This window comes from Panthera tigris, chromosome C1 (genome assembly GCF_018350195.1).
Source record: "Panthera tigris isolate Pti1 chromosome C1, P.tigris_Pti1_mat1.1, whole genome shotgun sequence".
Lineage (NCBI taxonomy): Eukaryota > Metazoa > Chordata > Mammalia > Carnivora > Felidae > Panthera > Panthera tigris.
The window spans coordinates 50244108-50269202 of NC_056667.1; the positions used below are offsets into that span (position 1 = coordinate 50244108).

General features: G+C 38.1%; 1 protein-coding gene across 1 annotated transcript in view; it reads left to right on the plus strand.

Annotated features, from left to right (window-relative positions):
• The window catches only part of PATJ (PATJ crumbs cell polarity complex component), a 362131-nt gene that overhangs the window by 111088 nt on the left and 225948 nt on the right, over positions 1–25095 (plus strand). The window contains exons 22-24 of the mRNA XM_042997423.1: positions 4933–5056; positions 10396–10570; positions 24614–24685. Of these exons, the coding sequence (XP_042853357.1) occupies positions 4933–5056; positions 10396–10570; positions 24614–24685 (371 nt within the window). The remainder of the gene's footprint in view (positions 1–4932; positions 5057–10395; positions 10571–24613; positions 24686–25095) is intronic.

Consider the following 25095-nt stretch of genomic DNA (forward strand, 5'->3'; position numbering starts at 1 on the left):
ATCTAAGTTGTTTGAGATACAGTCGCTTTTTTTTAAAGTTTATTTTATTATTTTGAGAGAGGGAGTGCAAATGGGGGAGGGACAGAGACAGAGAATCCCAAGCAGCCTCCATACTGCCAGCACAGAGCCTGATGTGGGGCTCCATCTCACTGTCAGATCACGACCTGTGCTGGCTGAAGCCAAGAGGATGCTTAGCAGACTGAGCCACCCAGGCACCCCAAGATACAGTAATTTTTGAATCCATACTATCAGTCAAAATTTTATCCTGATCTCAACTACTCATTTGCAAGGCAGTAGGCTTTAAAAGAATTCCATTCGTAAGCACATAGCAATGATCTTCACAATACAACCACTTACTCTGTTGTTTGTTAAATTACTATTTGAAACGCTGGTTTATAACAACATTCAGTGCTCACAGTTTGAAAGGCATGCATTCTAATTACTGAATCTCTGTTAAATTTCCTAGCTTCCTTCTTTTTATTTTCCATTTCTGATTCTGTGAGGTGACCTCTGTAAACCCTCTAAAGTGGCATTGATTAAAATTGTTTCAGACCTAATGTGTCTAGTCTGCACAAAATTTTATTTTCTTTAAATAATTATATGTTCTTGTTTGGGGCATTAACTCTTTTCCTCCCTTTCTAGACTCCACAATGATGACAGTGTTGGGGAGGGACAGTTTTTTTTCCTCTAACCTCATTGGTTTTGTGGCTGGGCCGTGGAAATTAAGCTGATGAAAGATTGGCAAAAGGAAAACAATTTATTAACAAGTGTGGCATGCACACAAGCAGAAGAAACTCAGTGATGAATAACTCAAAGGGGTGCTTAGAACTCGGGCTTACATGGCATTTTAACAAAGAACAACACATTTCTAGAGAAGTAACAAGACAAAGGAAAAGGAGTTTAGGTTTTAGGGTCAGAGCTGTAGGAAGGTAAATATAAGGGGGAAATTGATGGAAGATAAGGGCTGTTTTGTTATGTATGTTTCTCTTAGTGCCATCTCTTAGCAGAATAAAATCTAGCGTCCTCTCTAGTGATCAAGAATCAGGGGAAGATAGCTTTTCTGTGTGTGCTGTTTCTCATTTGTCTTCCTCTCAAAATAATCCTTATGCCAAAGTGGCATGTTTTTGATAGAATATTCTGATTCTCTATAACAGTTACACACATAAGATCAGGATGGGCTTGAATCTTTATTTACCCTCCTCTCAGAAATATACTCCTGTGATGAAAATTTATCATCTAATATTACAATCCCTGGGTAGATTGTTAAAACATTTGATTATTTTATAAATATATAATTCTCAATACTCTTGTTTAGAGAGTACCCTCCAGAAGGGTAGAGGAACATTATCATTTCTGTCTTTATTGTAATATCCATTTTGGGGTACAGACGTAACTATATTTGTAGTACCTGCTACTTAAGTTTACCTTTCTCTATCACTCATTTCTCCATTTTAATTGAAGGGTGAAACCATCAAGATTTACAGATCTGTTTTTTTATTTTTAGTTGTAGTAAAATATACATCCTAGTAGTCCCTGTGGTTTCCCTTTCACAGTACCGTTACCTGCGGTCACCTCAGGTCTGGAAACAGATGATCCTCCTTCCAACAGTGTCAGAAGGTCACTAGTAGCCTAACATGTGCCTACACCATTCACCTCGCTATTTGTCACTTAGGCATTTTATCATCTCACATCATCATCCTAAAAAGAAGGGTGACTACAGTACAGTAAGATATTTTGAGAGAGAAAGAGACCACATTTACGTAACTCTTATTGGAATATATTCTATTTCTTTATTAGTTATTGTTAATCTCTTACTGTGCCTGATTTATAAATTAAACTTTTATCATAGGTATGCGTGTATATGAAAAAACAGTATATACAGGGTATAGTGCTATCTTTGGTTTCAGGCATCCACTGGGGGTCTTGGAATGTGTCCACCACAGATAAGGAGGGGATACTGAACATAAAATACACCATTTTAATCATTCTAGGTTTACAGTTCCAGTAGCATTAAATACACTTTCATTATTGTACAATCATTATCACCATCCATCTCCAGAACTTTTTCATCTTCCCAGATTGAAAGTCTGTACCCATTAAACAGTGACTGTCCATTCTTCCCTTCTCTCATCCCCTGGCAACAAACTATAGTTCTACTTTCTTTCTCTAAGAATTTGACTCAGTATCTCATATAAGTGGAATCATACAATATTTGTCCTCTTGTGTGGGGCTTATTTACCATAATGCCTTCCAGTTTCATCCACATCATGTGTTGGAATTTTCTCCCTTTGTAAGGCTGAATAACATTCCATTGTATGTATATACCACAATTTGTTTACTCCTTCATCCCTTGATGAACATCTGGGTTTCTACCTAAGGCTATTACGAATAATACTGCTGCAAACACTGGTATACAGTATCTATTCAAATAACTGTTTTAAATTTTTTTGGGTATTTCCCCAGATGCAACATTGCATATGGCAATTCATATGGTAATTCTATGTTTAATTTTTTGAGTTGCCACCATCCTGTTTTCCACAGTAGCCGTATCATTTTACGTTCCCACCAACAGTGCACAAATTTTCCAGTTTTTCCACGTGCCTGCCAATACCTGTTTTCTGTTTGTTTGTTTGTTTAACGTTTTATTTATTTTTGAGACAGGGAGAGACAGAGCATGAACAGGGGAGGGTCAGAGAGAGGGAGACACAGAATCTGAACAGGCTCCAGGCTCTGAGCTGTCAGCACAGAGCCTGACGCGGGGCTCGAACTCATGGACCGCGAGATCATGACCTGAGCCGAAGTGGGCCGCTTAACCGACTGAGCCACCCAGGCGCCCCTGTTTTTGTTTTTTTAAATAGGTCCCAAGTAGTATCTTATTGTGTTTTTTTTTTTAATTTTTTTAATGTTTATTTATATTTGAGTGAGAGAGATAGTGCACAAGCAGGGGAGGGGCAGGGAGAGAGACGGAGACAGAATATTAAGCAGGCTCCAGGCTCTGAGCTGTCAGCACAGAGCCCAATGCAGGGTTCAAACTCACGAACTGTGAGATCATGACCTGAGCCAAAGTCGGACGCTTAGCTGACTGTGCCACTCAGGCATCCCTTATTGTGGTTTTGATTTGCATTTTTCTAATTATTAGGAAAAGTTGAGCAACTTTTCATGTGTTCATTGGCCACCCGCTGAAGAAATGTCCACATTTTTTGCCCCTTTTTAGAAGATCTGATTCTTGGGGCACCTGGGTGGCTCTTTCAGTTAAGTGTCCAGCTTTGGCTCAGATCATGATCTTGTGATCTGTGGGATCGAGCCCTGTGTCAGGCTCTGTGCTGACAGCTTAGAGCCTGGTGCCTGTTTCAGATTCTGTTTCTCCCTCTCTCTCTGCCCCTCCCCTGCTCACACTCTGTCTCTCTCTCAAAAATAAATAAAAAACATTAAAAAATAAATAAATAAAAATAAAATATCTGACTCTTGCCTGAGGATTAATTACCTAAGACTAATTGTATGTTTTTTTATTTTCTTCTCTATTTAGAAAAACTTTTTTTTCCGGGGCACCTGCATGGCTCAGTCAGTCAAGCGTCTGACTTCACCTCAGGTCATGATCTCACAGTCCGTGAGTTCGAGCCCCGTGTCGCACTCTGTGCTGACAGCTCAGACCCTGGAGCCTCCTTCGGATTCTGTATCTCCCTCTCTCTCTCTCTCCCCCTCCCCCACTCATGCTCTGTCTGTCTCAAAAATACACATTAAAAAAATTTTTTTTCATAAAACTTTTTTTTCCTAAAGATCTAACCCTCTTACATTGAAATTCAGATTCAGATATCAATTCTCTTATTCCTCATATCGTTGCCATAAACTTTTTAAAATAAGTCCCAAATTGCTATCAAATATAAATATTCAGTGCTTACTATTTCCTCCTTATTCCCTTCTCTAAGAAATTCTTATTTTATTCTAGGCAACTAGATAGTTGTATCTCCTTTCTCACCCCAATTTAATATTTGAGTTGAATATCTCCATTAAATATCTGATACAGTTCTATACTTAGCTTTATTCATAATCTGTATGGAAAAAGCTAGCAGTATTTGGTTCACCAGTTTATGAGAGATCCTTCTCATACCATTGAGGTCTGACCAATATAACATAATGAAAAAAAATGGGGACCCTGTAAAAGATGTCATTCATGTTTCAGTTTTGAACAAGCTAAATTTCCAACAGAGAATGACATAGGTGTTACTTGTCTTAAATGAATTGCAGTATATCCCTATGGTGGCCCTAACATTGTCATTTAATTTTATGCTTATAAAAGTTTTTAAAATATGATAATAAAATATTTCAGCGAAAATCATATGTTCTGGAAGGTTGTAACTTTGGGAAACCAGAGAAGACATGTATCAAAGGAAGACAACTGGAAAATGCAAAAATGTGCTTATCTGTAGGTTTTAGGTTTGGGTAGCTGATGTTTGCCTGGCAGATAAAGGTGTTAGGGAGGGTAAAGCAAGAGCTCAGAGCTGTGAAAATCCACCAGTTGGTTTGGGATTGTCAGTGAAGCTATTGAGGTTGTGCTCCAACATACTCTATCAGTTAGTGTGTGTCAGCCATTGACCTTGCTTGACTGGATAGATCTTTATTCTTATACCTTTGTGATTGTTTACTTAAATCCACTCATTAATGTTTATAAAACAATTTTTTTGTGAAAAAATCCAGTGTAAAAAAAAAAAAAAAGAAAAAACTATTAGCCTAATAGTACTAAAAAACTATTAGTACTCTTGCGGAGATTAAGTTACCAGCATTCATTACTGCTTACCATTGCATAAACCACTACTTGAGGAGGCCTGTTTGCAGGGCCAGTTTTCCGCAATCATTATCTGGTTTGAACAACATTATGCTGTACCTCATTTTATCACGAAGTACTAATGCATTTCTGTCTTTCTTCCTCTCAAGATGAAAGAAAATTTTGGCATTGGTTCCCTACCCTCCATGCCCTCATCTGAAGGAAGCAGTCAACAAGGCAGATTTGATGATCTGGAAAATCTTAATTCATTAACACAAAGCAGTCTGGATTTAGGTTTGTGGTTTTTGTTTCTCATAAACACACATTACATTATTTTGCAATCTTTCAGCTTTGTTTTTATAGACGATAAGTCTTACTGTCCTATTTTCATTCATAATGATGCAAATTTAAATGTTTATTAATCTGCTTCAGAATATCTGGAAGAATAAACCTGGCTCATATTTCAACATAGAACTTAAGATTCTCTTTTCCGAAAGGGCTATATTTTCAATGCCTGATTTTGCTTTTTATAAGCAGTGTGGATTAAAACTAAAACTAGTACCTTACGTGCTAAGTTTGAAATAAGTCTCTACTAATATATATTAAAACCTCTGATGCTATTAAGTGATACTGTTAGCTCATTGAATGAGGTTGTTAAATATTAATAAAGAGAGTCATATTTTAAACATTTATGAAACATTTTTATAGCCATATATTATGGTCAATTTTGGTGCATTAATAACTTAGTTTCCAATAAAGAATCCTAAAAGTATAGTGCCTCTCCTTGCCTACCCCCAATATTGACTCTTACATAATTTTGAAAACTCGACTGTGAAAAATAATTTTTCTTCATCCAACACTGAAATATCAGAGGCTGTTATACTATTGAGATCCCTAGGTGAGACCGTTAAGTTCTTTCACAGCACTGGGATTTATAGAGCCATTGTTCAGGATTTATGCTGTCCTTCATGTGTTATGACTCTGCTTATAGGAAAAGTCTTTCTCTGGACAATTCTCATGTTGTATGGTAATACATTGGAGGGGATGGAGTGCATTATAGAAAGCCATGTAATGGTTTTTATGAATTCAGCATTCTGTTGAGTAAAATCCAGAGAATGGAGTCATTAGCAGTGAAGATTCAAGTCCTCTCTGAGATGATAAATAGTTGTCAGTTCGGAGTCAAAACAGAGCATGGGTAGTTAATTTTGAATATCTAAGATTTGATGAGTTTATCCAGTTTTTCATGACGTATAACCGATTATGACTAGGATAAAAATGGGACTTTTCCCCCCAAAAGTGTTCCATTAAACTGTTTTAAATTTTTTTATCACATTTCCATAGTCCTTTAAGTACTTAGAGAAGATTTACTGCACAAATGAATGAATAATTGAATTAATAGGCCATATCTGTTTGATTGCCATTGATACTTTATAGCAATGTCATTACTATTTTGGACCAGATGATTCTTTATGGTGGAGAGCTGACCTGTGCTTGGTAGAATGTTAATAGCTTCCCTGCCTTCTAACTCTGATGCCAGTGGTACTCACATTGCCAGGCCTGATCAAAATCACATGTCTTCAGACACTGCCAGATGTCCCCTGGGGGGGGGGGGGCAGAGTTGAGAATCACTCACTGCTCTACACTGTCAGGATTGAAAGGGTAAACTGGCTATATGGGGTGGGTGTTTGTGGGGAAGAGCAGCAGAGTTGGGAAGAAGACGGAGAAGGTAGTTCCTCTTGAGCTCTGCTCTGTGTATTATCTAAATGGCTCCAAAATTACTTCTGACTTCTACTGGCTCTCGAAGTTTTCCAGGGCTGCTGTAGCAAATTGTCGCAAACTTGGTGGCTTAAAACAACAGATATTAATTCTCTCACTGTTCTCAAGGCCCAAAGCCCTAAGTCAAGGTGCTGTGCTCCCTCTGAAGGCCCTAGGGAATTATCTGTTCTTTTCCTCTTCCGGCTTCTGGTGGCTCCAGCCTTCTTTGGCTTGTGGCTGCATCACTGTTATGTGTGCCTCTGTCTTCACACGGCTCTCTTCTCTTGACCTGTGTCTTCTATTCTTTGTCTCCTATAGGGACATCTGTCATTGGATTTAGGGCCCACTTGGGTAATCCAGGATGGTCTAATCTCATGATACTTAAATGTATCTGCAAAGACCTTTTTTCCGAATAAGGTCACATTGACAAGTTCTCTGACTTGGATGTATCTTTTATAGAGGTCCCCCCATTATGCCCTCTACTCTGCCTCAGTCTGATACTTTACAAGGATCTGGAAATTTATTTTTTTAGAGATTATAGCTTTGGGAATGAAGTTAAACTTGTATATCTTAGATCTATCCTCACTGGAAATACATTCATAACCACATGCTTTTAGGAAAAAATTTTGAAAGCCTCTAGAATGCCATGTGGCAGGCATGACTATTTGGATTAATGCTAACTGTGGGTAGGCTGAGAAATTATTAATACAGAGTCGATACAGGTTTCAGCAGCATACATATTGAATTTATTCTAGTCAGAGTTTGATTTTGCTCTTGAGATCCTTTCCAGCAAAGGGCTGACGCTTTTAGTCCCACGTCCCTCTGTACAAAGCAGGTACCCTGCTCTGTCACCAGGCAATCCCGCCAGCTTCTCCTAAGTAAACTCCCCTGGGCTAAGTATTCGCTAAGCCCTCTTTCAAATCTGTAACTCTTTGACCTCTTTATTAGTATCAGACAGTTTTAGGTTTATCTCTGAACAATTAAATTTCTTTTTCTGAGCAATAAATTTAAAAATTATTTTTGAGAGGGGCGCCTGGGTGGCACAGTCAGTTAAGCGTCCGACTTCGGCTCAGGTCATGATCTCACAGTCTGTGAGTTTGAGCCCCACATTGGGCTCTGTGCTGACAGCATAGAGCCTGGAGTCTGCTTCAGATTCTGTCTCCTTTCTGCCCCTCCACTGCTCACGCTTTGTCTCTCTCTCTCTCTCAAAAATAAACATCAAAAAAAAAAATTATTTTTGAGAACCTTATATGTGAAGAGCTATTCTTGACCCTATATTTAGTCCAACATTATGTAGCTTCTAAGAGCCTTTACTCTTCATGGGCTGTGAAAATAAACCTATAATGAGCATAATTAGTAAGGTAAAGCTTACAAGATAAATTCCAAATCAATAACACATTTAGTATTACAGCATTTCAAAAGGTTTCTGACAGAAGGTAGTTCTAATTCCTAATCTTTGACTGCCCCTGTCTGGATGGTGTCCCCAGGGAACCCTGGATGATGATCTGTCATTGCACTCAAGGGTCAGGCACACATACTCATTTGCATGCCTACCTCTTCCTATAAATTAAGCTTCTGGAGGGCAAGGCTTGTATCTGATTTTTGTTACCGTAGTAGGTGCTCAAGAAATATTTGTTGAATGAGAGAGTGAAATGCTGCTCATGTGTGGCTATTCAACAGCATTGCAACCCCCAGCCCTCCCTCCCTCTGGCAGCGGCCAAGTTATACAATAACCCACCCTCCTCTCTACTTGGATTCTCGTTGCCTTTATTTTGTTGACCATTCTGTTCTTGCTCCTTACCAAGTATAAACCTTTTGAAAGTCTCCCCCATTCCTCTCCTATAAACATTAACCTCCATTTGTCCAGGAAAATTTTTTTTAGCTTCTTTGTTTTTCTAACCTTTGTGCTCCTATTATGGCCCTTCCCTAACAACTGCATAGGTCCTCGAGGACTTGATTTGTTTTATGGGCTCTGGGAACTGCAGTGCACTTGGCGAACAGCTCTGTAAAGTGTGAGTGTGTCACGCACTGTGACAGATGAGAAATGCGTGCCTGAGCACCAGCACCCAGGGTCCATGGAGGAGGAGTGGGGCAAAGGGCACGGCAGCCTTTCTGTGGAACAGGTAATGAAAAGTTTTAAACAAACTGCAGCAACCTATGAAACCCAATGCCATAATTTAACAGTCTGCTTTTACCAGTGTGGGTGGATGAGAACCAGCTCTGCAAATAAAGCCAGTTCCCTCTTCTTAACACTGGTTTCTGGCCATTCCGGCCAGAATCTAGTCCCACCCCTGGTCCCTCCTCAGTGGGGAAGAGGCAGACAGGCCAAGCTAGAACTCTCTGGCATCGAGATGGATTAGAGTGCTTTGCAGGAATGGAGGCCCCAGAGAATAGGAGTGAAGGGTGCATAGGGATGGGGGACAGACCCTGAGACTTCTTTAACACAACCTGAGCATTAAAGTTAAATTCACTCCCTCTTCAGATTCTGTTGCATTACCAACTGATTAGACCCCAGTTCCAAAGTTTCTAGACAAGATAAAAAGCAGTAGTAGTGAGTTTACTAGAAAATTTGTTCATTATGAAGAAATGGAAAGAGTTGAGGTAATGCTTATAGGAAAAGTTTTAGGATAATACCTATATCTTTTAGAAATAATTTGTGATTTTCTGATTAGGCAGAGCTCCAAAACATACTATAAATGTGTGGATTTAAGGAAGACATTTGATCACAATTCATCATATTTGTAATATGCTCGAGAAGGATTGGCTGAGAATCGGGTGTATCCTAAGAGTGATTAATAGACCTATGCCAGTAAGGGTCCTATGAGTCATAGGACTCTATGCACAACTCTGCCCCAGTTATTCTTTTTTTCAGGAAATGTGGAAATAACACAGATGGCATGTCAGGTAAACTTGCACATTCCATTTGGCAAAATTCCTTAACTTGAATTTCTCCATCTATAAAATAACAGTTGTTAGTATCTTTTCTAACTCATAGTTTGACACAAGAATTAAATAGGTAACAAATGTAAAAGAATTATGAAATTTGTAAACAAAGCCCCTTTAAAAATCTGTTTTCTTAACCTGATGAGCACCGGGTGATGTATGGAGTTGTTGAATCACTGTATTGTATACCTGAACCAATATAACAATGTGTGTTAACTACACTGGAATTAAAATTAAAACATTTTTTGATGTAAGATTTTTTATTTGGTTATTTGTCATTCTGTGAAGTTATTTTGTGTGCGTGATGAGGACTTCTAAGATCTATTCTCTTAAGTAACTTTCAAATATGCAATATAATATTTCTTTAATGGTTGTTTACTTTTGAGAGAGAGAGAGAGAGTGTGTGTGTGTGTGTGTGTATGGCGAGGGGCAGAGGGAGAAGGAGACACAGAATCCGAAGCATGCTCAAGACTCTGAGCTGTTCAAGTCCAGCATGGGACTTGAACTCACAAAATGTGAGATCCTCAACCGACTGAGCCATCCAGGCACCCCTTATTTATTTATTTATTTATTTATTTATTTATTTATTTATTTATTTATTTTTTAATAAGTGAAATGCAGGAGTGCCTGCAGTTGGGACAGCTGAGGTTGATAAGGGAAAATGTGTAGTGAGATTAGAATACCATCATTAAGGGGATTCTTTTGATAAAATATTTATATTGCTAAAATGTCCTCTTTTCAGTAAGGCCATGTGTGAAATGCAACTCTCTTTCACTGAGGAGTCCCTGTCCTCCTTCCTTCCTTCATTTTTCACCATCTGACATATTAAACATTTTACTTAATAAGATTTCTACCTAGAAAAGACCTATCTGTTGAATGAATGAAGGCTAAATGAAAGCATCTTGTGTTCACTATCATCTGGGTTTGCTGTGTAGGTATGATGATTCCAGATGATGCCCAAGGTCCTGGCTTGCTTGTTGAACTTCCTGCTGTGGCTCAAAGAAGGGAGCAAGAAGATTTGCCTTTATATCAACTCCCCAGGACTCGAGTTGTTTCCAAGACCTCGGCATACACAGGAACACTGTCTTCTAGATATACCACTGATGCATGGTATGATACCATTTATCTTTGTTTTCACATTATAAAGTAGTCTGGTTTTTTTGCTCTTATAAAAAAATGCCCTGTAGTAGACAATTACTAAGAGATTAGGAGTTTCACAACATAAGCAAGACATACAGACAAATTAAGGAGGGAGTGGATTTAAGAGAGAATTTGTTGGAATTGGTGACTAATAACGTGTGTCAGGGTGAGAGGACATAGTTGAGGGTGACTTGTGTCTCTGGATTCGGACAATAAATGCATTGCAGTGCCATTAATTCTTTAACAAGACTGTAGGAGCAGAGGAACCAAACTCAGTGTCCAATGATAGATGAATGGATAGAGAAAATGTGGTGTATAAGAAAGGATTAAGTGCTGCCGTTTTCAACAATATGGATGGACTTAGAGGGTGTCATGCTAAATGAGGGAGGTCGAACAGTGAAAGACAAGTGCCATACGATTTCACTTATATGTGGAATCTAAAAAGACAAAACAAACGAACAAACAGAAACTGTCTCCTAAACACCGAGAACAAACTGGAGCGGAGGGGAGGGGAGGTGGATGGATGAAATAGGTGAAGGGGATTAAGAGTCACAGACTTCCAGTTATAAACTAAATAAGTCACAGAGACAAGTATAGCATAAGGAATGTAGTTAATATAATTTTTATGATGACAGGTGGTAGCTACACTTATGGTGAGCGTTTCGCAATGTATAGAACCACTGAATCACTGTGTCACACACCTGAAACCGATATAACATTGTATGTTATACTTTAATTTAAAAAAAAAGTTTATAGGAGCATGAACAGGTTGTGAGGGAAAACGAATTCAGTGTGGGACAAGACGAAGGTTCCAGTATCCATAGGACAACAAAGCGAAGTGGAATCAATTAGGTGTGTGATTCTGGGGATTCATGTTGGTATCTATCCTGATGTTAATAATTGGGAGCAAGATCAAGTGTAGGTGAAACTGCTAGATTTGAATAGTCATCCAGGGTAAGCTCAAATACTAAGAAGAGCATGGGACCAAAATTGGAGTCTTGCAGAGCAGCAATATCACAAGTAAGAATGGAGGCAGAAAATAGTGAAATGGAGTGAACAAAATGTCAGAGGAAATTAAACCTAGAGGTTGTCGTAGAAACCGGACAAGAGAACATTTTACCAAAGGTTTTCACAGACCTTCATTATGGCCTACAGAGAGGTCAGGGCAGATAAAACGGAAAAGTTTACTTGGGGTTTGGCCACACGGATGCACTAGGTAAGCATAGAACAATTTAAGAAAAATGGAAATCAGAGAGTAGTAGGTTGAGAATTGAACAGGTCCGAAATTGGGCATAGTAAGTCCAGTGAGACTAGTGTTTTCAGAATCCAGGTCATGAAAAGAGACAGAATGCATGTTATCTAGATAGCTAGAGGGTATTTTTGGATTGAGGTAAAGAAGAAGGGGTTATGCATACATAATTACATATATATTGATATATGTATTGTGTGTGTGTCTTTCTGGGAAAGATCCAGCAAAGAAATATGTAGATGCTGGAAAGGAAGTTATTAAACACAGTCCCTGGAGAGAGGAGAAGGAGAGAAAGACATTGCACACCTAGAGAGATTAACCTTTGGTGGTTAATCCACAGAGACAGGTGCCAGGAATGAAAGCAAAATACAAATGCAAGTGCTATTTGTATCCTGTAGATAGGAATCCAAAGAGATTTTTTATTTTTTATATTTTTTGTCATTTAGGTAAAGATTATTTTAAAAGAGTGATAAGGTGGTAGTAATGTGTACATTAAAAGTAGAGGTGTCACTTTTGAAACAAGGGTAGGAGAATAATGGCTTAGTGGTTGGTGGAAAGCAGTTTAGAAAAATCTTGCTCCCTGCCCCCCACCTTCCAACTTCCCAAGGTGAGAGAGTGAGTATCATTCACTTAAACATGGTATCTGTGGCAGAGAACCAGAAGCTGTTGAGAGAATGTTTGGTGAAGAGGTCAGAGTGTGGAGTAGTTTCTTGACAATTCAAGGAGATTCCGTGGAGTGTGATGGGTAGTTCGGCCTGGGGGCGGGGAGAGGGGAAGGGGTATCGGTGGGGTGTATGAGAATGGAAGGAGAAACCAGAGCAGCAAGGAAGGAAGGAGTTGGAGGTGTTGGCCAAGCATAACAGGGATGAGAGATAGGGTGGGTTTATTGGCCTTCGTGTTTTTATTAAACCTTTAGTCCAAGAATGATTTTGTATTGACATATGAAGTGTCTTAGAATGATATCACTTCTCCATTCAGCAACCTGTGACTTTGACCCTTTTTATTGACCTTTACATTTAATTTTATTTATTTATTTTTAAGATTTTATTTCCAAGTAATCTTTGCACCCAGTGTGGGGCTTGAACTCAAAACCATGAGATCAAGAGTCACGTGCTCCACCAACTGAGCCAGGCAGGTGTCCCTCTGCCTATAGTTTTAGACAGAAACTTCATATTGCAAAAAATTGGTCTCTGTGCTTCAGCAAAGCTCCTTTCTGAGTGTAAAGGAAAAGACTCAGAGGTTCCTGGCTGGCTCAGTCAGTGGGGCATGTGATTCTTGGTCTCAGGGTTTTGAGTTCGAGCTCCATATTGGGTATGGAGACTGCTTAAAATAAAATTAAAAATTAAAAAAAAAAAAAAAAGAAAGAAAGACTCAGATAAGCTCAACCACTTGGAAAAATCTGATGGCTTTTCATTGAGCAGAACTGGATCAGTGTTCGGCAGGGAGGTGCTGACAGGTCCTGTGTCCTGGCATGAGCAATGTAACCAAGCTCCTGGGAAAATGCATAGTATTAAACAGGCAATGGGTTTGTTTCTTCAGGAGGGATGGTTGCAGACGGAAGTACTGGAAGGCTTAAAAATATAATTTTATAGGGGCACCTGGGTGGCTCAGTCAGTTGAGCATCCGACTTCGGCTCAGGTCATGATCTCGCAGTCTGTGAGTTCAAGCCCCACGTCGGGCTCTGTGCTGACAGCTCAGAGCCTGGAGCCTGCTTCCGATTCTGTGTCTGCCTCTCTCTCTGCCCCTCCCCCGCTCATGGTCTCTTTCTCTCTGTCAAAAATAAATAAACATTTAAAATATATATGTATATATATAATTTTATGACTTATTTTAAATTTATTTTTAATTGTTTTAATGTTTATTTTTGAGAGAGACAGGGTGTGAGTGGGAAAAAGGCAGAGAGAGAGGGAGACACAGAATCTGAAGCAGGCTGCAGGCTCTGAGCTGTTAGCACAGAGCCCGATGTGGGGCTCCAACCTATGAACTGTAAGATCATGACCTGAGCCAAAATCAGCCACTTAACCAACTGAGCCATCCAGGTGGCCCTGACTTTTTTTTTTAATTAGAAATTTTTTTAAGTAATCTCTACACCCAATGTGGGTCTCAAACTCACAACCCTGAAATCAGGAGTTACATGCTCCAGTGACTCAACCACCCAGGTCCCCCTAATTTTGACTACTTATATGGTCAAATTACTTTTCAAATGAGACCGTTTTATTTTTTAAATTTCTCTTCTGCTTGGTGTCAATAATTAAATCTCACAAAGAATTCGGAAATGAGACTGCTTTTTTAAAGGTATAGAACTGTAATTGGAAAATATCTAAACAAATTTCCAAAACCACCCCCCCCTTTCTTATGCAGAAGTAAAAATGGAACATCCATTCTGTCTTACTCAGTTCTTACCACTTTCAGAAAGGGAAGATACACTTTACTCCCACCTCATTCCTTTCTTATTCTCCAGAGGTAACTTTGACAAGCTGATTTCTTATGTGGGCACAGGCATTCAAGAGTTTCAACCTAACTTTTGAGAGCTCAGTCTTGCATTTGAATGTTGTTTTTTTGACTTGCTGTTATAGATTCAGGATATATTAAAATTTTAGCAGGTAATAGACGAGTTCCTGTAAGTCATGTGTTCCCCCTTTTAGTCTTTAGAGGTATGTCCCGTGGAGTTAGGTTCATAGGTGAATATTTATTGCCACTCTGGAGCTTTTCTGAGTAATGCATAGATTCTTTTGGAAGACAGTCTTTCAGATCAGGGTATCATGAAGTGCTAAATGATAGTTTAGAGTTTCTACTTTGCATTAATTTTGGTGTAGAACCCAGCTAAGTTATTTAATGTACACTGTGCTTCTGCATCCCATTGACTTCCCTGTACCTTTAGAGGCCTAATTTTTTGTTTGTTTGTTTGTTCTAAGATTAAATTTAAAGGGGGCCTGTAGTGCAATGGATAATGTGTCTGCCTACAGATCAGAATATTTATTCAATTTATTTAAACTCAACAAAACAGGGGTACCTTGGTGGTTCAAGTGGTTAAGCATCCAACTTTGGCTCAGGTCATGGTCTTGTGGTTGTGGGTTTGAACCCCGCGTCTGTCTCTGTGCTGTGCAGACAGCTAAGAGCCTGGAGACTGCTTCGGATTCTGTGTCTCCTTCTCTTTCTGCTTCTCCCCCACTCACATTCTGTTTTTTTTTTTTCTCTCTCTCTCTCTCTCAAAAATAAATAACATTTAAAAAATAATAAACTAAAACAACACAAAAACAATTCACCCATTTCTATCTCTCACCCCTGCCTCTTGCAACTACCAATCTGTTGTTGTCTGTATCTGTGAGCTTTTTTGTTGTTGCTGTTGTTTATTTTATTTTTAATGTTTATTTATTTTGAGAGAGAGAGAGGGAGTACGCACACAATGGGGGAAGGGTAGAGAGAAAAGGAAAGAGAGGATCTCAAGCAGGCCCTGTGCTGTCAGCCGGGCTTAATCCCATGAACCATGAGATCATGACCTGAGGTGAAATCAAGAGTTGGACGCTTAACCAACTGAACCACCCAGGCACCCCTGTTGTTTTAGATTCCACATATAAGAGAGATCATATGGTATTTATCTTTGTCTGATTTATCTCACTTAGCATAATACCCTCAAGTTTCATCCATGTTGTCTCAAATGACAAGATTTCATTCCTTTGATGGCTATATAATATTCCATTTTAAATTCCATGATTTCTTTATCAATGGACACTTTGGCTCTTTCTGTATCTCGGCTATCATAAATAAATATCATAAATAATGCTACACATGAACATGGGAGTGCATGTATCTTTTGTATCAGTGTGTTCTTTTTTTAAATTTTTATTTATTTATTTATTTATTTATTTGCTAAATACTCATAAGTGAAATTGATGGATCATATAGTGATTGTATTTTTAAATTTTTGAAGAACCTCCATACTTTTTCCATAATGGTTGCATCAATTTACATTTCCAACAACAGTGTACAGAAGTTCCCTTTTCTCCATATCTTTGCCAATCAGCACTTGTTATTTCTCGCTTTTTTGATAATTTCCATTCTAATAGATGTGAAGTGATACCTCACTGTAGTTTTGATTTGCATTTCTCTGCAAATTTTCATGTACCTGTTGGTCATCTGTATGTCGTCTTTGGGAAAAAGTGTCTCTTCAGATCCTCTGCCCTTTTTTTTTTTTTTTAATTTTTTTTTTAATGTTTTTATTTATTTTTGAGACAGAGACAGAGCATGAACGGGGGAGGGTCAGAGAGAGGGGGAGACACAGAATCTGAAACAGGCTCCAGGCTCTGAGCTGTCAGCACAGAGCCCGTCACGGGGCTCGAACTCACGGACTGCGAGATCATGACCTGAGCCGAAGTCTGACACTTAACAGACTGAGCCACCCAGGCTCCCCCCTCTGCCCATTTTTTAATTGGATTGTTTGCTTTTTGGTATTGAGTTGTATGAATTCTTTACATATTTTGGGTTTTATTCTCTTATCAGATATATGATTTGCAATTATTTTATCTCATTCAGTAGGTTGCCATTTCATTTTGTTTATTGTTTACTGTACTGATTAGTTTGATGTGGTCCCACTTATTTACTTTTGATTTTGTTCCTTTTACTTTTGGCGTTGGATTACAAAAATCATGACTAAGACCTATGTTAAGGAGTTTACCACCTATGTTTTCTTCTAGGAATTTTATGGTTTCAGGTCTTATATTTAAGTCATTAATCCATTTTGGGTTAATTTTTGTGTATGTTGTGAGATAGTGGTCCAGTTTCATTCTTTTGTGTGTGGCTGTGCAATTTTCCCAACACCATTTATTGAAGAGACCATCCTCTCCCCACTATATGTTCTTGGCTCCTTTGTTGTAAATTAATTGATGATCTAAGTGTGGGTTTATTTCTGGACTCTATTCCATTGATGTATGTGTTTCTTTTTATGCCAGTACCATACTGTTCTAATTACTATAGCTTTGTAATATAGTTTGAAATCAGGAGGCATGTTACCTCCAGCCTTGTTCTTTCTCAAGATTGCTTTGGTTAATCTAGGTCTTTGAGGTTTCATATAAATTTTAGTATTGTTTATTCTATTTCTGTGAAAAGTACCACTGGGATTTTAATAGCAGTTGCATTGAATCTGTATATTACTTTGGGTAGCATGGACATTTTAAAAATATTAATATTTTTAATCCGTGAGCATGGAATATCTTTTATTTGTGTCTTCAGTTTCTTTCATTAATATCTTGTAGTTTTCAATAGGTCTTTCAACAGGTCTTGTAGTTTTCAACAGGTCTTTCATCTCCTTGGTTAATTTTATTTTTAGGTATCTTATTCCTTTTGATTGAATTGTAAATGGATTTGTTCTTAATTTCTCTCTCTGATACTTTGTATTAGTGTAAAGAAACACAACTGATTTTTGCATGTTGATTTTGTACACTGAAACTTTACAGAATTCATTTATCCTAACTTCTTTTTGATAGAGTCTTTAGGATTTTCTATATATGATATCATGTCATCTGCAAATAGTGAGTTTTACTTCTTCCTTTCCAATTTAGACGCCTTTGGTTTCTTTTTTGAATAAAAGTGGTAAGAGTGGTCATTCTTGTCTTGTTCCTTATCTTAAAGGAAAAGCTTTTAGCTTTTCACTGTTAGGTCTGATGTTAGCTGTGAGCTTGTCATATATGGCATTTATGTTGAGGTACATTTTCTCTATACCTGCTTTTTTGAGAGTTGTTATTATAAACGGATATTGAATTTTGTCAGATGGTCTTTTTGCGTCTATTGAGATGATCATATGAATTTTAGCCTTCATTTTGTTAATGTAGTGTATCACATTGATTTGTGATTGGTTGAACCATATTTGCATCCTTGGAATCAATCTTACTGGATTGTGGTGTATGATCCTTTTAATGTATTGTTGAATTTGGTTTGCTAATATTTTGTTGAGGATTTTTGCATCTTTGTATCTTTGTCTGGTTTTGGTATCAAGGTAATGCTGGCATGTAAAATATGTTTGGAAGAGTTCACCCCCTTCATTTTTTGGAAAATTTTAAGAAGGATTGGTAATAAATTTTCTTTGAATATTTGGTAGAATTCACTAGTGAAGCCTTCTGGTTCTGAATTTTAGTTTATTGGGAGGCTTTCAATTACCAATTGAATCTCCTTGTTAGTAATTGGTCTATTGAGGTTTTCTATTTCTACCTTATTCAGTCTTGAAAGATTGTATGTTTCTAGGAATTTATCTATTTCTTCTAGGTTGTCCCATTTGTTGGCATATACTTGTTCATAGTAGTTTCATGATTCTTTTTATTTCTGTGGCATCAGTGGCATTTCTGATTTTATTTGAGACCTCTTCTTTGCTTGAGTAGTCTAGCCAAAGGTTTGTCAATTCTGTTTATCTTTTCAAAGACCAGCTTTTAGTTTCATTGGTCTTTTCCATTATCATTTTAGTCTCTATTTCATTTATTTCTGCTCTAATCATTGTTATTTCCTTCCTTCTAAAAACTTTGGGCTTCATTTGTTTTTCTAGTTTTTTCATGTGTAAAAGTTAGGTTGTTTGAGACTTTCCTTGTTTCTTGAGGTAGGCATTAATTGCTATGAGCTTTCCTCTTAAAACTGTTTTTGCTGCATCACATAAAGTTTGGTATGTTAAATTCCCATTTTTGTTTATCTCAATGTATTTCTTTTTCATTTTTTTCTTTCATTTTTTAAAAATTTCTCTTTCATTTTCTTTTATTTCTCTTTGGATTGACCAGTGGGTCAAAGAATGTTGTTTAATCTCCACATACTTATGAACTTTCTAGTTTCTAGTTTCATACCATTGCAGATGGAAATGATGCTTCATTTAATTTCAGTCATCTTAAATGATTAAGACTTGTGGGGTGCCTGGGTAGCTCAGTAAGTTGAGCGTCCGTTGTGGGGTGCCTGGGTAGCTCAGTAAGTTGAGCGTCCGACTTCGGCTCAGGTCAGTGATCTCACAGTTGATGGCTTTAAGCCCTCTGTGAGGCTCTGTGCTGACAGCTCAGAGCCTGGAGCCTGCTTTGGATTCTGTGTCTCCCTCTTCTGCTTGTGCTCTGTCTCTGTCTTTCAAAAATAAATAAAAATGTTAAAAAAATTTTGTTTTAAATGATTAAGACTTGTTTTGTGAGGCTCAGTCAGTTAAGCATACAACCTCAGCTCAGGTCGTGATCTCAGGGTTTATGCGTTTGAGCCCTGCATGGGGCTCTCTGGTGTCAGAGCAGAGCCCACTTAAGATTCTCTGTCCCCCTGTCTCTTTGCCCCTCCCCCACTTGTGTTGCATGTATTATCTCAAAAATAAACTTAGAAAAAAAAAAAACTTGTGGCCTAAGATATGATCTATCTTAGGAAATACTCCATGTGCACTTGAAGAATGTGTATTCTAATGCTTTTGGAATGGTATATTCTGTATGTATCTGTTAAATTCACCTGGTCTAACATGTCATTTGAGGTAGATGTTTCCTTATTGATTTTTTGGTCTAAAGTCCCCTACTGTTATTGTATCACTATTTTTCCCTTTAGGTCTATTAATGTTTGCTTAATATATTTAAGTGCTCCTGTGTTCTATATTAATGTTATATTTTCTTATTGGACTGATTACTTTATCCTGACATAACATCCTTCTTTGTCTCTTAATCTTTGTTTTAAAGTTTATTTTGTCTGATAGAAGTATGTCTGCTCCAGCTTTCTTTTAGTTTCCATCACATGGCATATACTTTTTCATTTCTTCACTTTCATTCTGTGTGTCTTTACATCTGAAAGGAGTCTTGTAGGTAGCATGTAGATGGGTCTTGTTTTTTCATTCATTCAGCTACTCTGTGTCTTTGGAGATTTTAGTACATTTACATTTAAAGTAGTAATCGAGAGGTATGTGTTTATTGCCATTTTGTTAATTGTTTTCTATCTGTTTTTGTAGTTTTTCTCTGTTCCTTTCTTCTCTTATTTTCTTTGTGGTTTGGTGACTTTCTTCAGTGGTATGCTTATATTTTTAAATCTTTTGTGTATTTACTATAGGTTTTTGGCCTGTAGTTACCAAGACACTTACATATAACAATTTACATCTATAATAGTCTACATTAAGTTGATAATAACTTACATTTGATCCCATTCTAAAGCTCAATCTTTTTACTACTCCCAACCATGTTTTATGTTTTTGATATCATAGTTTACATATTTTTATCTTGTGTGTCCCTTAACTAATTATTGTAATCATAGTTATTTTACTATTTTTTTCTTTTAACCCTCATACTAGCTTTATAAATAATCCACGACCTTTATTATATATTTACTTTTCCAGTGAGATTTGTTCTTTCACATGTGTTCTCGTTACTAATTAACACTCTTTCTTTTCAGCTTAAAGAAGCCCCTCTAAGATTTCTTGTAAGGCCAGTTTAGTGGTGATGAACTCCTTTAGTTTTTACTTGTCTGGAAAACTCTTTATCTCTTCTTCAATTCTGAATGATCATTTTGCCAGATAGAGTATTTTTGGTTTCAAGTGTTTTCTTTCAACACTTTGAATATATCATGCCATTCCCTTGTGACCTATAAAGCATGTGCTCAAAAATTTGCTGGCAATCTTATCATGGGGAGTGGGTTTTTTTTTTTTAATATTAACAAGGTTTTTTTTCTTTTGCTACATTTAATATTCTTCCCTTGTCTTTAACTTTTGACATTTTAATTATAACATGTCTTGTTGTGGGTCTCTCTGGTTTCAACTTGTTTGGAACTCTCTGGGCTTCCTGGATCTGGATGGCTATTTCATTTCCCATTGTAAGGAAGTTTTAGCCATTATTTCCTCAAATGAAATTTCTACCTCTTTCTCTTTCTTTTCTCTTTCTGGGAGCCCTATAAAAAGTGAATATTAGTTTATTTGAAGTTGTCCTATAAGTCCCTTAAGCTATTTTAATTTTTTCTTATCCTTTCTTCCTTTTGCTTCTTTGGTTGGTCTTGTCTTTGAGGTGATTGATCCTTCTGTTTTGTCTAGTCAGCTATTGAATACCTGTAGTGTATTTTTCAGTTCACATATTGCATTCTTCAGCTCTGTGACTGGTTTGGTACTTTCTTATGTTTTCTATGTGTTTGTTGAAGTTTTAATTGTGTTCATCCATTCTTTCAACTTCAGCGATCATCTTTATGACCATGACTTTGGACTCTTTATCAGGTATATTGCTTATCTCCTTTTGACTTAGGCATTCTGAGGTTTTTTAAATTTCATTTGGAACATTCCTCTGTTTCTTCATGTTGCTTGACTTTCTGTGTTGGTTTCTATACAGTAGATGAAACTGCCACCTCTCCCAGTCTAGAAAGAGTGGCCTTGTGTAGGAGGTGAAACTTTTCATTCAGCCCTACCACAGCTCTTGGTTGTTTTCCAAATTTCTGTGCTTGTTCAAGCAGGCTGTTGTATTTTTAATAGCTCCTAGTAGTTGAGGATGTGCCTCAACTGAGGTTGTCAGTGTCCAAAAGGGGAGAATCAGGCTTTGACCAGAAGCCAAACCCTTAGGCAGCAGCTTTAGAAGTATGCAAATGTATATGGTCCTGAGGGACCACATGTGTAAGCCCCACTGGCCACCAAAGACAGGCAATCTGAGGTGTGCCTTGGGTGGCAGTCACAAAAATTTGGGCTCCAGAAGAATGTTTATAAGCTCCTTTTGGGGAGATACCAGCAAGCTGGAGCAAAGCAGATGGAAAGTGCCAAGGTGGTGTTCACAGCCTATGTTCCTTTAGAGCCACTCTGTAGGGCACTGGATGTGTGCCAAACCTGAATCCTGCCCCTTAGTCCAAAGCTCCAGGACGAGCAAAGTGACCTTTTTCACAGAAAGCCTGGGACATATGCCTCAGTCTGCCATCTTTGAAATGCCCTGGTGATGGTAGCCTACCAAGAATGGTCCTCTGATTGCCATAGTCCTGTGGAACCCAACAATGCAAGACCCTTCATCCACCAAAGCCAGGCAATCAAAGGGTGTCCCTGGACATCCGCTGCGAACACCAGGCATCAGACTCATGGAGAACTCTCCTCCCAAGAGTCAGTGGCTCTCTGGAGCGTGGCTGATGGTGAGCATGATGCAAGCACTTGCCTCTCTGGAAAGGCTTAGTCAGCCCGAGGTGTGTCCTTAATTAGACCAAATATTTATGTCTTATTATCACACCTGTCATGATTTGGGATACAGGAAAGTAGAAAATAGAAGGAAAGTTTCAATGTTGGTTTGTTTGGGGATTTTTAATTTTTAATCCTCAGTTAATATTTAAAGGGGAATTCTAAAATAGAGCATGACAATATTCCTTACAGTAATGTCCATATTCTGAAAACCAGGATATAATGTAAAGTATCATATTTGGGATGGCAGATAAATTACATCAATAGTATGGGCTATTAAGATGCTGTTAAATAAAAAAAGAAAGATTACAATACATGGGGAAAATTTTTGGTAGAAATTCAAATGAAAAAAATTGTAAAGGAAATGAATATTAAGCTTCCACTAAATGACAGTCATGTCATTTAATCCTTGTTACTGTTACATAGGGTAATCAAAGTATGAAAGCTTCTGCTATTACAGCTATTCAATGAACATCTATGCACATGTGCAAAGAATAATATGATGTGATAATATGAAAACTTTGCTTAAATTGGTAGAATCCTGGGTATCCTGTAGGGATTGCATTCAGCTGCTTATAAAACTCTCCACTTGGGGTGGCTTAACCAAGTGGGGCTGTAATTTTTTTCATGTAAAAACCCCTGAAGAAGGTGATCTGCCAGGGTCTTAAACACCTTCTTTCTGCTCTGCTGTCTTTAATGCATTGCTTTAGTCACTGTTTCTTCATGATTTTAAAATGCATGCTTCACTGCCAATATCATCTCTGCCTTCTAGGCAAGAAGAAAGGGAAGGTCGTAGCATGAAAGGCTCCTGCCAGATGATTCTCTCTCCATGTAATGAGTTTTTCTGGAAATCTCTGGGGACTTGTACTTCCATTTCAGAACTGTAGCTCCCAGTTAACATTAGCTGAAAGGAAGTCCAGAAAATGTATTTCTTTAAATCTGGGCATAGTGCCACCTGGAATAAAGGAGAAGTTATGTTGGTAAGGAAGGAGGAAGAGGACATTAGATAAGTAATTGGCAAGTATCTGCCAAACTCTTTTTCCTTGAATACTGTGATGCTCTTAATCATGAAATCATTGACTGGCTGAGGCAACAAAACCATCTGGGAATAGGTGAGATGTTAACGACCCCTAATGATTCCAATTTCTTAACTAATACTTGGATTCTTTCGGTATTCTCTTTTTCATTCAGCCTGAAACCATTCTACCCTAGAAAGTCTGTCTGTAGACACGCAGGTGGGTTTGGAGTTTTGCTGCTATTTATAGGACTCATTTGAGACTTCAGAGAAAAATAGAGCATTGAAATGTTTAGGCTGCAACGCAGATTTGGATACTGTGAGGAGGTTGTGTAGTTACGTGGCAGCCTTCCCTGAGCTTCAGTTCCTCAAGTGGAAGAATAAAATAATAATATGACCTGCAGTGCCTGCTTCACAGGGTTTTTGTGAATGTGAAATGGAAGAGGTAGTACCTACATTTTTGTATAAAGTAATAAAATGTACCCTTCAGACCTATTATCTCAGGTGGTCGTCCAGAGTCACACATGCATTTCATGGTGCGGGTTAGACTGGGGCTTAGGAGTACTCTTAGGAGTACTCTTCCAGATAATATATGGTAATGTCTCTACCCTATTAGATAGCATTACCTTTATAAGTACTTTGTAATTCAGCATTTTTAAAAGGATCTTTTTTTTTTTTAAGTTTATTTATTTTGAGGAGGGAAAGGGGCAGAGAGGGAGAATCCCAAGCCCTGACATGGGGCTCGATCCCATGATCCTGGGGTCATGAGTTGAGCCAAAATCAAGAGTTGGATGCTGGTAGCACCTGGGTAGCTTGGTCTTACTTCAGCTCAGGTTGCGGTTTGCACATTCAAGCCCCATGTTGGGCTCTACGCTGACAGCTTGGAGCCTAGAGCCTGCTTCAGATTCTCCCCCTCTCTCTCTGCCCCTCTAACCTCCCCCTCAAAAATAAATAAACATTAAAAAAGAGATGCTTAACTGACTGAGCCTTGCAGGCACCCCTGTAATTCAGCATTTTATGTTATCACTTCCATACCAGCATGACTTGATGGGTGAAAGTATGGCAGTGGTAGGTGGGAGGATCAAATTAGATCTACCAGAAGGAAATCTCTCTGCAAACTGCAAAGTGATGGATAATGACACAAAACGTTCATGGGATACACATCACAGGGGAGTTACTTAGCGCCAGGATGACAGATCTACAAAGAGGGATTGTGTTTCCTGTTTAGCCATTTCAGCTACGTATGTTGGTTTATGCTGGAGTGTTTTCTTTGCTTGTCGATCAGGACCAAGTTTTAAGGAATATATGTTATAATATTTTGTACCTTGATCATGAAACAAATGTGAAGTTGTACAAATCACACATAGATTTTTAAGAAATAGCGTCTAGACTGTCACCAATAAAAGTGTTTATAATCTGTGATGTTTCTGGTGCCGGGTGGATTATTTGTTGAACATTAAAAGTAATGTGTTTTTGTTTTGTACAGATAGTTAACTGTTGATGTAAATATTTTAAACCTTAAAAATTAAGAACTATTTACCTACAAATAGATTGTTCAACTTCAAAACTTTGTAAGAACCTTTAACAGCACTGTTTTACAAGGTGCATGTGTGTTTTTCCTTTGTCTCTCTTCAGTGAGTTACCTGAGAGAGAAGAAGGTGAAGGAGAAGAAACTCCAAACTTCAGCCACTGGGGTCCACCAAGAATGTACGTTGATGATGTCATTGGCTTTCTCAGTAGGAGAACACAGTTGGTTGCTCTTTCCTTTCAGACTGTCATTTAGACGTTCTCTACTGATTAAGTATTGCCATAATGTACATCTAGGCTGGTCTAAGGTGTTTTGTTGTTTTTTTTTTTTAATTATTTTAATATGAAATTTGTTGTCAAATTGGTTTGCATACAACACCCAGTGCTCATCCCAACAGGTGCCCCCCTCAATGCCCATCACCCACTTTCCCCTGTCTCCCACCCCCCATCAACCCTCAGTTTATTCTCAGTTTTTAAGAGTCTCTTATGGTTTGGCTCTCTCCCTCTCTAACTCTTTTTTTTCCCTTCCCCTCCCCCATGGTCTTCTGTTAAGTTTCTCAGGGTCCACATAAGAGTGAAAGCATATGGTA